The 14,106-nt window shown below is 35.0% G+C and overlaps 1 protein-coding gene across 1 annotated transcript; it reads right to left on the bottom strand.

Moving 5' to 3' along the window:
- Window positions 1–11,593: 11,593 nt before the first annotated feature.
- Window positions 11,594–13,160, bottom strand: LOC142630379 (peroxidase 47-like). Its single transcript, XM_075804366.1, has 4 exons — window positions 12,876–13,160; window positions 12,562–12,750; window positions 12,294–12,456; window positions 11,594–11,976 (listed from the first exon to the last, which is right to left on the bottom strand). Exons 1-4 carry the CDS (start codon window positions 13,140–13,142, stop codon window positions 11,594–11,596), a joined length of 1,002 nt encoding a protein of 333 aa, XP_075660481.1. The 5' UTR covers window positions 13,143–13,160.
- Between the last annotated feature and the right edge of the window lie 946 nt (window positions 13,161–14,106).

Consider the following 14,106-nt stretch of genomic DNA (forward strand, 5'->3'; position numbering starts at 1 on the left):
GCCATGTAGTTTTCAATTTTTCAAACATATACCTTTTTTTTATTCAATCAATGAGAAGGATACTATTCAGTCATGTATTTTATATTTGTTTTTTCTTATTTTTTTTGTATATAAAAATAAGTGCCAACTCCACATCACTTACTCAAAAACTGAGGTGCCATAAAAAGTACCAAATCTCTTTTTTGAGAGGCATCCCCAATTTTGGCGGTATCTTACAATATGATTTATTGATACAGGATCAAGGACAAAAGTTTTTTTTATTTATTTTTTTTTTTTGGCACATAAGAGCAATAGCATTAGGGGGGGGGGGGGTAAAACCTCCCATATAGCTATTTTACACTCTATGTGGCCCAAAACATGTAACTCCCGGGGTTGTATATCTTAAAAATTATACGACCCAGTTACAGTAAGTTGCTAGATTTACAACCTACTATTCACCCAATTGTAAACTTAAAATCAATTATTTTATTCACTCATCTCTCTCTTCTCCCTTCCGTGTTTCTTCTCTCTCTCTCTCTCTCTCTCTCTCTCTCTCTCCAAATCACCACCACCCTCACTGTCACCCTCTCTCTCTAGTAGATAGCAGCGTGCTTGCCATTGTGGGTTGCTTTAGTTCCGATTTGTTGCGTTTTGGGTTTGAAGTTGTGGCTTTCAATAGATGTTAAATTGGTGATTATGGGTTTAAATTAGTGGTGGTCTAGCTTGATTTTAGTGGTGCTAGGTTATTTTCTGTGGTTGGTGCTTGCTTGAATCGGTGGTAAGTTGGTTTGAATCAGTGTAGTTTGGCTTGATTTCAATGGTGATGGGTTAGTTTTAGTGGTTAGGGCTTATTTGAATCGATGTGGGTTGGGTTGTTTTGGTGGTGCTATGTTGTTTCGGTGGTTGGGGCTTCTTTGAATCAATGTGGGTTGGTTGTATTGGTGGTATTGAGATGTTTTGGTGTCTAGAGCTTGTTTGAATCAATGTGGGTTGGGTTGCTTCAATGGTGCTGGGTTGTTTTAGTGGTGCTTAGGCTTTGGTTTTAATCGCTGGTAGTTGGGGCTTGCATTTGGATCAATGGTGTTGGATAGAGAAAAGGGACAGAGAAGTAGAGAGAGGAGAGATTTATCATATTTTATGGTGTAGTAATATTATTTTATTGTGTTGTATGGAAAAATAAAAACTAGGATGTTGGGTGTATTATATGGTGAGATGGTATGATAAATAAAGTAACTTTTTAGATTGTAAAATAGCAACTTCTAAACAACCCCAGATGCGAATGCTTTAAGAAAAATCATTTTGGATCTACTTTGTATCATGTTGAAAATCGTGCCTCTAAGGGCATTTAAATGTAGAGTAAAATAAACTTCTTCTTTTTTAGCCCTAAATCCACCTTTATAGAATGTCATTTCAATTAGATTTTGCGCAACTCTATTTGATTTAAGCCATTTTTCTCAAGATCTCGGAACCAAAACATCATCTATTAGAAATTTCTAGTTTGAGAAAGGAAAGTCTAGAAATTTACATCCTCCACCTAGCTAGCCCATTCTCCAACTACTCTTCAAGCAAATGGCTGATGAGTGATGACACAAATACATACCGGCGCGATTTCGATCCAGTGTTTGTGCTAGCCCACTAACCCTAGGGGATTGGGCTTTCACCCATTGTCCTTCAAGTCCCCATTTCTCATCCTAATTGGGATAGCGAAGGTTGCCTGTTGTTGGAGATAAGTTGGCGGGGTTACCTCAATGTCGGGTTATTCTTACATTGAGATCTGTCTTAACCATCCCTGACTTAGTGTTGTAGCTCAAGAGTCTTCAATACTTGTGATTGAAATGAACATTGAGGCCCACAGTCTCAAAGATGGAGTAGGAGGGCCAACTTGAGAGTGAGGCAAGCCGAGAACGAGCTAAAACTTACAATTCGAAGACCAAATCATAGACTACTATGGGAATCATAGACTATTGGTCATCCCATAAAGCGACTCTCAACAAGAACATTGAGACTTTTCAAAAATAAAAAATAAAAATTTGGTTTTGTCGAGGGTTCTTTTCACGTTTCTTGTACCTTAGACATGCGTCTTGATATTATTGGACAATGCTTAGTCTAGGCGTTTTCTAAGAAGGAAGTTGGGCTTGGCACTCCGCGGAATGGGCTCCAAAGTACCATTCTACTATTGCCAATTTGTGCACAAATGCTGAGTCCAAAGTCCAAGGGAATATGTTGTTAAGTGGGCTTATCCTCTGTTTTTGCCATAGAAGGAACTTTTCTTCAGTTTCTGCCACAGGACTAACTTTTCTGCGGTGCAGTAAAACCTTTTGCCGTGTAGTAGAACCTTCTGCTATGTAGTAAAACTTTCTACCGTGTAGTAGAACCTTCTGCTGTGTAGTAGAATTTTCTGCTGTGTAGTAAAACCTTCTGCTATGTAAGTTTCTGCACTTTTCTACAACGTGAATAACTACTCTTCACTTTTTACTGCATAAATACTTTTCTACTTCTTGCATATAAACAAATCTAAAACCCAAAGAAAATACCCATCAAGCAAATGTTAGTTTACATGGGTTAGTATATTCTCAAATACATACATACATATATTCGTAAATATACTTATACGTTTTCAAATATACATATATAAAATATATTTCTGCAGAACATGAGATACAATGTATATGTATATATACTTATAGTAGAATAATGATTAGTTCATGTTAAAAGTAAAACACGTAATAACAAAGAAATAAGAAAGCTTCAGTAGAAAATGTTTAGCTAGTATAATAACTGACATGGTAAATATAATAAAAAGATGCTACAGCAGAATAACTTGTACAACAGATAAAGATATCACAACATGACAACTGATGCAGTGAACGTGATAAAAAATGTGCTATAGTAGAACAACTAAATACAATAGATATGAGTTCTAATGAGCAAAATCAAATATATTTGCCGTCAAAATCAAGTTTGAATCTTCTCATAGAATAAGTAAACCAAGAAGGAACTTAAACCCCAACTTAAACAACCTTGTCATAGGCTTTTATCATCAAAGTTGTGCATTTTGGAGAATAAGCCTAAATGGCTATTAGCTATTACTTTTGGGGGACTTCAAAGAGTGGGTTTGTTAAAAGGGAGGGAAAAGATGGTCTATTGATGCATGTCTCTATTTCTGCCGTATTTTCTCTCTTCTTTTTACCATTTTTTTTTCTTTCTTTCTTTCTCTCTGTTCTTTTTACTCTTAGTTTCTGACAACTATCTTGCTGTGGGTTGTTTTTCTGCCTTGAATCTTTTCTCTTTTGGTTCCCCCTCTCCTTGGGTTCCTCCCCCCTTTAAGTGCCTCTCTAAGGTGTTTACTGCCCCTTTTAGGTGCTTACTACTCTCTTTTACCATGGGTTCCTCCCCCTTATCTAAGGCTACCTCCCTTTTTAATAGTGAGCTAATTCAATGAGATTTCTTCCTTTTACCCCTAGGGTTTTATCAACTGTTTTTGGTTTGTTGTAGGCATTCCTCAAGACTACCCACCAACCCATTGGTTGCCCAGCCACTACCACTGCTCAGTATATGTTTGCTGCACCACTACTCATTTTGTGACAAAATTCCCTTTTGTTTGTTCTTGCTGTATACCTTTACCTCTAAGTTCAAATGGATAAGGATTGGGCTACCTCACCACCTATCTTTATGGCATGCATCAGATGGTTCCAACCATCTGCTACCTCTTTTGGGTAAGATACCATGACAAATTAACTTTTTTTTTTTTTTTGTTTTGCTGCGTGTCTCTGTCTTATTTCTTCATGCGTTTCCTACTATGTTTGTCATTTCCTTTGGTTTGGATTTTCTTTCCTTCTCGCAATTTTTGCTGCTTACATTTCCTGCTGTTCTTTGTTTCTTTTCATCACGTTTCTTCATTTTCACACATAATCTTTTACACAAAAAGATTTGGGCTTTTGTGGGCCAAATAATGTTGACTGGATCAAAAGGGTGTTAGGCCCAATTTACCTTGATTTGTCGAAGCCATTCTGCTGAAGAACTGTATTTTCATTAAATATAGATATGAAATTTTTTAGAACAAAAACAGATCTGTATTTTCATTAAATATAGATCTAAATTTTTTTTTGAATAAAAGTTGGTCTATATTTTCATTAAATACAAATATGAAATTTTTTCTGAATAAAAATAGATCTGTATTTTCATTAAATACAGATCTGAAATTTTTTCCAATATAAAAACATATCTGCATTTTCATTAAATACAAATCTGAAATTTTTCTTGAATAAAAACTGATCTATATTTTCATTAAATACAAATCTAAAATTTTTCCTATATAAAAACTAATCTGTATTATCATTAAATACAAATTTGAACTTTTTCATAAAAAAAAAAGTTTTCTTCAATGTGAAATATCAACAATTTTGTGTTTCTTCTTAAATAAAATTGCAAATATTGAATTTTTAAAGAGTGAATTAATATTGAATTTAGAGATTTCAATATATCATTGTAATGTCATGCTTCATTTAAATGGGTATATAAATGGTCATTTAGAGTCTAGAAGACCAGACTTCGTTTAGGCAGAATAGGTGCCTAACTCCTTCCTATTCTGTAGCCTAGTCCCCGAATCTAGATTTTGGTTCGTAGATAGTGCTTTATCTTTTCTTTTAGATTGTAATCTAGGAAACAAAGTCTTGTAATTTTCCTTTTTGAGATTGTAATCTAGGAAACAAAACTTTGTAATCTTCTTCTATATTGTAATTTAGGAGACAAGGCCTTGTAATTTCATTTTATTAAATTGTGATCCATTCAAATTAATGAGAGGTTGTACTATTCAAGTATGTACTTTGTGTATTTTTTTTTGTAACAAAAAAAAAGTGGCAACTCCATATATAATCCTGAAAAGGGAAGGTGCTGATGCCTTACCCCTTTTCTGAGAGCCAGTTTTTCCGGTCTCTCATAATCTGCACTTTGGCTTCTGAAAATTTATGCTATGAAATATTCTGCAAATGAGCATTCTTCATTTTTGAAATTCAACAAATTTTGCTGTGAGTAGTCTACCGAAAGATCTACACTTTGTCTTCTGAAACTTTTCGCTACAAAATATTCTATTGATGAACATTCTGCATTTCTGGGTTTCTGCTACAAAATATTCTGCCGATGAACATTCTGCATTTCTAGGATTCTATTGCGAAATATTCTACTAATGAACATTCTGCATTTTTGGGATTCTACTGTGAAATATTTTGCCGATGAACATTCTGCATTTCTGGGATTTTGCTGCGAAATATTTTGCCGATGAACATTCTGGAATTCAGCGGATTCTGCTGTAAATAATCTACATTCTAGCTTGTGAAATTTTCCGCTATAAAATATTTTGCAAATGAACATTTTGTACTTTTGAAATTTAGCAGATTCTGCTGTGAATAGCTTGCCAAAGGATCTGCATTCTCTGCTATGAAATTTCTGTAGAGGGATATTTTGCACTTCTTGAAAAGTCTACTAAGGGATTTTTCACGGAGGAAATAGTGATTCGCAATACTATAGTAATGATGAAAGTTTTTCTTTGGCTTCTATATCTTCATTTTATGTTTCTAGCTTTTGGTACTTGAGGGGAAGTATAGCTAAAATCACTAGCATGAAAAAAATGATTGAAACCTTGTGAGGGAATAAAGGGTTTTTCTCTTCTAAATGCTGGACCCGAATGTGGAGATGAAGAGAGTAGTGTTTCCTTAAAAGAAATGAGAGCAAAAAGTGGTGGAAGTTTTGGTTTTGTATGTTTGAATAAGTGGCTTGCCACATATCTCACATGCATGACAAGGAGAACAAGTGTCATTTAAAAGATATGGCTAAGTGTCTTGACCTTATTAGTCTTTATGTATAGGAGATATTACAACTATTGTAAGTGTCTTCTACTGTAGAGTTCTCAAGATATTTCTGTTGTAGAACCTTATGGTGTTGTAGTGATATTTTGCTACCGCGTTTTGATGCAATGCCATTGAACTCTACTATGGTATTGTGGTATTCTACCACAACATTCTGCTGCAATATTCTACCATAGCATTTTGCTCACGATACTGTTTTATTTTAATGTTGCTGCGTTCTGCCATAGAATTCTACTATAGTACTGTCCAGCTGTAATGTTGTTGCATTCTTCCACAGAATTCTACAACGGTACTATCCTGCTGTAACGTTGTTGCAGTATTCTGCCATAGAATTCTGCAACACTATTTTGCTGTAATGTTGCTATGATATTCCGCTATAAAATTCTATTATGGTACTGCTTAAATAGTCATATTGGATTTAGGTGATATTTCTTGAAGCATAATATTTTAGTAAATCATGATATCATGAATCATTGGGGTACGCCAATTTAGAACTAAATATCAAAACTAGCCATGTCTTTCAAAATATATTAAAAGGTTAGAAACTTCCTTGACAGCTTGAACGGTTTAAGAACATCTGTGTCCCACTTTGGTAAGGGCTTGGAAACATGTTTGTGGAGGTGAAAAATCTCATTCTCCCCATCGTGATCCCAACTCCCTAGTAGAGTCGCCAAAAATGTTGAGGGTTCTTTTTACATTTCTTGTACCTTAGACAAGCGTCTAAATGTTATTGGACAATGCTTAGTCTAGGTTTTTTCTAAGAAGAAAGTTGGGCCTAGCGCTCCGCATAATGAGCTTCAAAGTACCATTTTGTCCCTGCCTGTTTGTGCGCAAATGTTGAGTCCAAAGTCCAAGGGAAGATGCTGCAAAGTGGGCTTATTCACTGTTTCCGCTGTAGAAGGAACTCTTCTCCAGTTTCTACCATAGGATTCACTTTTTTGCTGTGCAGTAAAGCTTTCTGCTGTGCAGTAAAGCCTTCTACTGTACAGTAAACCTTTCTACACTTTTCTGTAACGTGAATGACTATTCTTCATTTTTTATTGTAGAAATACTTTTCTACTTCCTGCACATAAACAAATCTAAAACCTAAAGAAAATACCCATCAAGCAAATGTTAGTTTACATGGGTTAGTATATTCTCAAATATATACATACATATATCCGTAAATACACTTATACGTATTCACATATACATATATAAAATATATTTTTACAGAACATGAGATATAGTGTGTATATATATACTTATGGCATGATAATGATTAGTTCGTGTCAATAGTAAAATACGTAATAATAAAGAAATAAGAAAGCTTCAGTAGAAAAGGTTTAGCTAGTATAATAGCTGACACGGTAAATATAATAAAAATGTGCTACAGTAGAATGACTAGTACAGCAAATAAAGATACCATAGCAAAACAACTGATGCAGCGAACGTGATAAAAAATGTGCTGCAGCAGAACGACAAAATACATCAGATATAAGTTCTAAAGAGTGAAATCAAATATATTTGTAATCGAAATCAAGTATTGAATCTTCCCATAGAATAAGTAAACCAAGAAGGAACCTAACCCCAACTTGAACAATCTTGTCATAAGCTTTTGTCATCAGAGTTGTGCATTTTGGAGAATAAGCCTAAATGACTACTAGCTATTACTTTTGTAGGACTTTAGAGAGTGGGTTTTGCTAAAAGGGAGGGAAAAGATGGTCTATTGATGCATGCTCCTATTTTTGCTGTGTTTTCTCTCTTCTTTTTATCACTTTCTTTCTTTCTTTCTTTTTCTCCGTTCTTTTTACTCATAGTTTCTGACTACTATCTTACTGTGAGTTGTTTTTCTCCCTTGGGTCTTTTTCTCTTTTGGATCCCCCTCTCCTTGGGTGCCTCCCCCCTCTAATTGTCTCTCTTAGGTGTTTATTGCCCTCCTTTAGGTGTTTACTACTCTCTTTTACCATGGGTTCCTCCCCCTTATCTAAGGTTACCCCCCATTTTTATAGTGAGCTAATTCAATGAGATTTCTCCCTTTTACCCCTAGGACTTCACCGGTTGTTTTTGGTTTGTTGTGAGAATTCCTTCAGGATTACCCACCAACCTATTGGTTGCCCAACTACTACCATTGCTTAGTATACATTTGCTACACCATTACTTATTTCGGGACAAAATTCTCTTTTATTTGTTCTTGCTATATACCTCTATATCTAGGTTCAAATAGATAAGGATTAGGCTACCTCACCACCTACCTCTATTGCATGCATCGAATGGTCCCAGCCATCTACTAAATCTTTTGGGTAAGATACCATCCTAGCAGGGTATATTCCCAAAAGAAGTCAAAGTTGGAAACCAAATATAGACTCCTTTTTCCCCCACCACCAAACCACACCCTCTGAATCCCCTTGACCATGGGCACATATCCCTTGTATTGGCTGTGTATAGGTTGGTGGTGCTCCGGCTCTTGTGTGCTTGCTCCACTATCTTTTGTTTTTGTCTTATTTCGTTCTTATGCCATTTCTGCCGTAGTAGATTAGTTTTTTTTTTTTCCTGCTATATGTCTCTGTTTTATTTCTTCATGCGTTTCCTACTATGTTTGTCATTTCCTTTGGTAAAATTTTCTTTCCTTCACGCAATTCCTACTGTTCCTTGTTTCTTTTCATTGCGTTTCTTCATTTTCACACATATTCTTTTTTGCAAAAAGATTTGGGTCTTTGTGGGCCAAATAATGTTGACTGGATCAAAAAGGTCATAGGCCCAATTTGCCTTGATCTACTGAAACTGAAGCTGATGAATTGTATTTTGCAACAGATTTGTATTCTGCTATAGATTTGTATTCTACTATAGATTTGTATTCTGCTACAAATCTGCATTCTATTGCGGATCGCTTTCTCTTGCATTTCTTTCTTTTGACTATTCTTGCTCTTTGGTCTTCTTGGTGGACCTTTGGGCCTTGCTTTTCATTGGGCTTTCCTCTGTATGGGCTTTTGAGTCTTGCTTCTTATTGGGCTTTCTTCCTCATGGGCTTTTGGGTACGGATTTGTAAAAATGGGCATCAACAGGCTTAATCCACCTTGTGAGGGGAGGAGGTAGGGGAGGGGGGGTGTGCCATGACAAAACAAAGGAATGAAAGGCTGCTTTGCGTTGGAAGCTCTATACCCTCCCCAAGCAAAGCGGAGGCTCTGGAGGTATGGTGGTTTGTGCTATGCCGTCATTTCGGATTCACGACTGACACTAGAATTGATTTCTACCATTTCTTGAAAGTGAATGGACAACTACTCTTTCCCCTTCTCACAATGTTCTCAAACTTCCTTTACTCGTCATTGATTGAATGAACTAAAGGTCAATCATTGTCCCACCTAATCTTTCATCCCCAGTCCTCTTGTCCCGGAAGGAACAAGCAAGTGACAACTCTAACTAGACGAACTTCTCATATCTAAGGCAGCTTACTGCAAGCATCCCCCCTACGACTAGTTGGGGGGACTGTTCGTGCGTTCTCCACTTTTTGACCTTAAAAAGAGAGAACGTGTTTTCCTCTGAGTTTTGTCTCTCATTTGCTTTGCAAAGAAAGCGGGCTTTGCCCTAGCTACTACGATCCTTGGGAAAGCAACAGAGCTACCACCATTGCCCATATGCTAGAGATTATGTTGGGTTCGTCCCCTCACTACAACTTGGCTTTGGGGCCTTTCCTTCTTTTAATAGCACGACCATGGCTCTCTCTCGTGGACAATACTCACTTTGTTGTTGTGTTCTATTTCCTTGACCTTGATGGATCAATGATGATAGTGTTCTATGTAAATGTAGCATATTTACTTTCTTCTTATAATTTTGCTCTATTTATACCAAAAAAATTGAGATATATTTTACTTTCACACAACTTCCAAGTGGTGGGAGATGAAAATTCTTGGTTTTTAAGTGAGATATTAAGAGGCTGTTGGGTTTGACGAATTTTAAGTTATATAACTGATTTTCATAACTCAAAACTCAAAAATTGTGGGACCCACTCAAAGTTTTTTGTTTTGTTTAGTTTTTTAGTTGAGTTTTCATAACTCAAAACTCAAAAAATTTGAGTTAGAGTGATGAGAATTGAAAAAAAATTCTAGGAGTTTCCAAATTCTGAAAACTGAGATATTAGGTATTTTTGTAAATATTTGATGATTATAGGACTCACAGTCAGACACTCAAGGCCACACATGTGCTCAAACATCTTTTTCTTCTTCACTTTTTCTCTCCACCGTACTGATATTTCTTCTCTCCCTCTCTTCTTTTCTCTTTTCTTTCTTTCTTTTCTTCTTCAAGCTAGGTTCTTTCAGTTGCTTCTCTTTTCCTTATCTTTTTTTTTTTTTTGTTCTTTCATCTTCTTTTTTTTTTTTTTTTTTTTTTTCTTTTCTTTTCTTTCTTCTTCACTCTGGTTTCTTTTCTCAGCTTCTTATTACTCTTCTTCATTCTTTCTTTTTCTTCGTGCGCGATGATGGCAAAGGGCTTCAATTTCAGTTGTGATTTGTGTTTTAATTGGGTTAAGGTGTGCTTTTTGGGCTTGGAGTTGTGGATTTTGTGGGGTAATTTTTCTTGGTATTTATTTTTATTTTTATTTTCATTATATATATGTAAAAGAATTTGCTATGATGTTAGGTGTTGGTGGATCTGCTATGGTTGATGAGTTTGATTTTTGGTGATTTGTATGGTGGTGGATGCAAAACAATGGTGGTGGGTTGGGTTTTGGAGAATTGCAATTGGTGGGTTTGTGGGTTGATGAAGGTGGTAGAGGCCGAAAATGGGAGGAGAAAGGTTTCAATGTTTTAGGTTTAGTGAAAGAGGAGAGGAAAAAAAATAAAAGGGATGGAGGAGAGAGACATGTTACTGTTCTGATCCGCATAGTACATAGGCTCCACCACTTTGTCAAAATTTTGAGTTAAGCTCACCCAGATTTGAAACCAAACAAAAATAAGATAGAGTTAAGGAAAAAGTAGAGATAGAGATGTGAGTTATGAAAATTGAGTTTGAGTGATAAGAAATAAGATATGAGAATTGAGTTTTGAGTTAAGAGTAAACCAAACAGGCCCTAAAATTTCATGAATCATGGGATTCAATGAGTTCAAATTACACCCAATATAATTTTTAATAATTATACACCACTTAATAAATAATTATTAAAAGATTTAATATTGTTTAAAATTATACCAGATAACTTAAACTATATATATATATATATATATATATATATATATATATATATATATATATATATATATAAACCTCAATGATCCACTCAATTCCAAAAAAGGGAATGACAAAATCTTCAAATTTATATTCATTTATTTTTCTACATATAAAAATCGACAGGTACATTATCCACTCAATTCCAAAAAGAGGGAACGCCAAAAACGTATAAATTTATATTCATATTTTTTCTACACATAATAATTAACAGGTACAAAATTCCAGTAAACTAAAACACTGGCTACCAAGGACGAGCAATTGTTTCAATCTACAGGAACACAAAGCACACTTAGGTAAGGGCCATTATCACACATTTATCTATTAACAGAACTTTCCACTCATACAACCTAAAGAAAAAGAAAAATGCTTCTCCGTTCGGTATATAGTGATTTTTTTTGTAGTTTATTTGTCAAAATATGAGGCAAAACCAGAAAAATTAACTTACGTTTTAAGAAAGAAGAAGCTAGTTCTGGAGTTTTAAAAAAAAAAAAAAAAAATTGAAAACTATTTTGCCAAACAAACTAAAGTCTTGATGGAAAACTTTAGTATCAATTAATTTTATAGCAATTTTGTCGTACTTCGCCTTGTGAACCTTGTTTAACATTAAGCATACTCATTTTCACCATTGCCCGTTTAAAATCAGAGAAGAACATGACTTTGTTGGATGCATAGCTATCCACGATTCCTTTAGTTTCTGCGAACGCATATAAGGTTTGATCGGAATTGAGCACTCCGGATTTACATTGCAATGCGCGATAGTAAAGATTATCGAAAGTATTTCTTGTTTCATCAAAGGGTTGCTCTGCAGTATCACTAGCGCTGCATGTTGTGAATAATGTCACTGCAAAGTCTGCATTTAAATTTGCATCCAAGCCGCCGACTAATCGGTTTTTAAATGATGAGCACCTTGCCACTCCTAGTGTATGTGCGCCTGCAAGCCAAGATCACAAAAAAATTAGATTACAAGCAGCTTCCAAATGGATGTGCACAATAATTTTGTCTGCAGGAACAAGAAGCTTGTAAGTTATAACATGTTTCTAATAATAATTACACTAATCTTGACGTGAGGGAGAAGAACTATGTAACATAATCATAAAAATTAATCATTCATTCAAGTCATAAGTTTTAGAACTAAACTGGCACATCTTAATATTTCATATGAAGATATCTAGGGTTTAAAGTTACCTTCTGTCAATGTAACCATTGAATTTATCAAGTATATATATTCAAAACTTGTAACATATTTACCAGAAAGAGCCACCATTTCTTGGGAACTAAAACCATGCTGCCCAAACAAGTTAATGAGCTGAGAGGCATTGAAGGTTGGTGCAGGAAGGTTGATTGTGTCTTCTATTTTAGACCTCGTACCATCCATTCTTCCCTTAGGTATGTCATAAAGAGGACCCCCGGCCTTTAAAATTAATCAATAACACCATACAATTTTGATCTCAATCATTATAATGAAGATGACAAAATATATGTTCACTTTTAAATTGACATTTGGTTATTTGGTTACCTTGCATACTGCATCTCTGGCAGCCATTGCAAGAATATCAGCACATGAGACTATGCCAGGGCATTGTTTTTCAAGTTCCCCTTTTATTTCATCAATAAGTTCAAATCCCCGCAAGCTCAAATTTGCTGGGGAGTCTCTCTCTGCTTTGTTTTGCTTTGTTGAATTAAGGAGAACCGACCCGTCACATCCCTACTTAATTGAACAAATTAAAAATTCAAAAATCAAGAAAGTATAAACAAATTAATCTTTTTATTAATTTAAAAAGAAAATAACCAAGCCTAAAAAGACAATCTTTTGAGAGAGAGAGAGAGTACCTCTATGAAACAATCATGGAAATGCAATCTAACAAGGCTGGCTGCTAGGGTAGGATCAGCTTGCAAAGCTTTGATAACTTTAATTTTTACAATTAGTTCAGCTAATGGGCACCTGCGCAGATAATAGTCCATGCTCAAACCATCTACTACTCCAAATCTAAAACCATTTACTACATCAAATCTAAAACCATCTACTACTTCAAATCTAAAACCATGCACAATCATCTCCATTAGTAAAATTAAACCAAGAATTTTGCCAATAACCATCTTAACTAAACTTAAAGATCTGATTAGAATACTTTTAAAGCGTAAATAAGGTATCTAAAACGAAAGAAGTAAGAAAAATGAGGCTGAGAGAAAAGGAAAATCTTAATATATAGTGGAGTTTGTAGTATATGAAGGGTGGGGAGCAAGAAATTCTATATATAATTAAAAATGATTGGAAGCAGTTCTCCCCCAAAAAATTGTACGGAAAAGAAAAGGTTGAAGATAATATGTGGCTTCTCGTTCATCATGTTCACCTCCAAATGGTCAATCTAATTATAGCTAGCATTGCATGAGTAGTTCGACACGTAACAAATTAATTCACGATTAGTGATTATATTAATCCCGTATGAGCCAAATCATCCATTAAATTCATGCATGTTTTTGCAGCACTAAATATTTGGAAATGTTTACAAGAGGAATATTATTAGGCAATTTTAAAGAAAATAACACTTTCGGCTACGTCAGATTTTAAGGTTTGGGTGTTCTCTGTTTTGAGTTATGACCACATTTTATAAAGAATTTTATCTGAACGCAAAAAGTTTTCCAACAATAAGGAGGAATTTCAACCATCTCATGAAAAGAGATCAAAAGTAAGATAATAAGGTGCACCTACGAGCATAGAGATTTTCTTGCATTGCCTAAATTTAGAGTTTGGCTTACCTTTAGTATTTTTTTAATTGAAATCTTATTTTATTTTATTGAGAAACCGTCACATCACTCACTAAAAGTCCATTTGGATACCACTTATTTTGCTGAAAACTAAAAAAACTGTAGCAAAATAATTTTTAAATAGTGAATAGTGCCGTGGGACCTATTTTTAATGAAAAAGTTGTTGAAAAAAAAGGTTTGTGGGTCCCGTGAACAACACACGGGACCCACTGAACAATGCCATTCCAGTGAAAATTTGGATTGTCAAAGTGGTGATGGGTCACGTGCACAGTGCACGGGACCCATTGACATACAC

This window comes from Castanea sativa, chromosome 4, assembly GCF_040712315.1.
Source record: "Castanea sativa cultivar Marrone di Chiusa Pesio chromosome 4, ASM4071231v1".
Classification (NCBI taxonomy): Eukaryota; Viridiplantae; Streptophyta; class Magnoliopsida; order Fagales; family Fagaceae; genus Castanea; species Castanea sativa.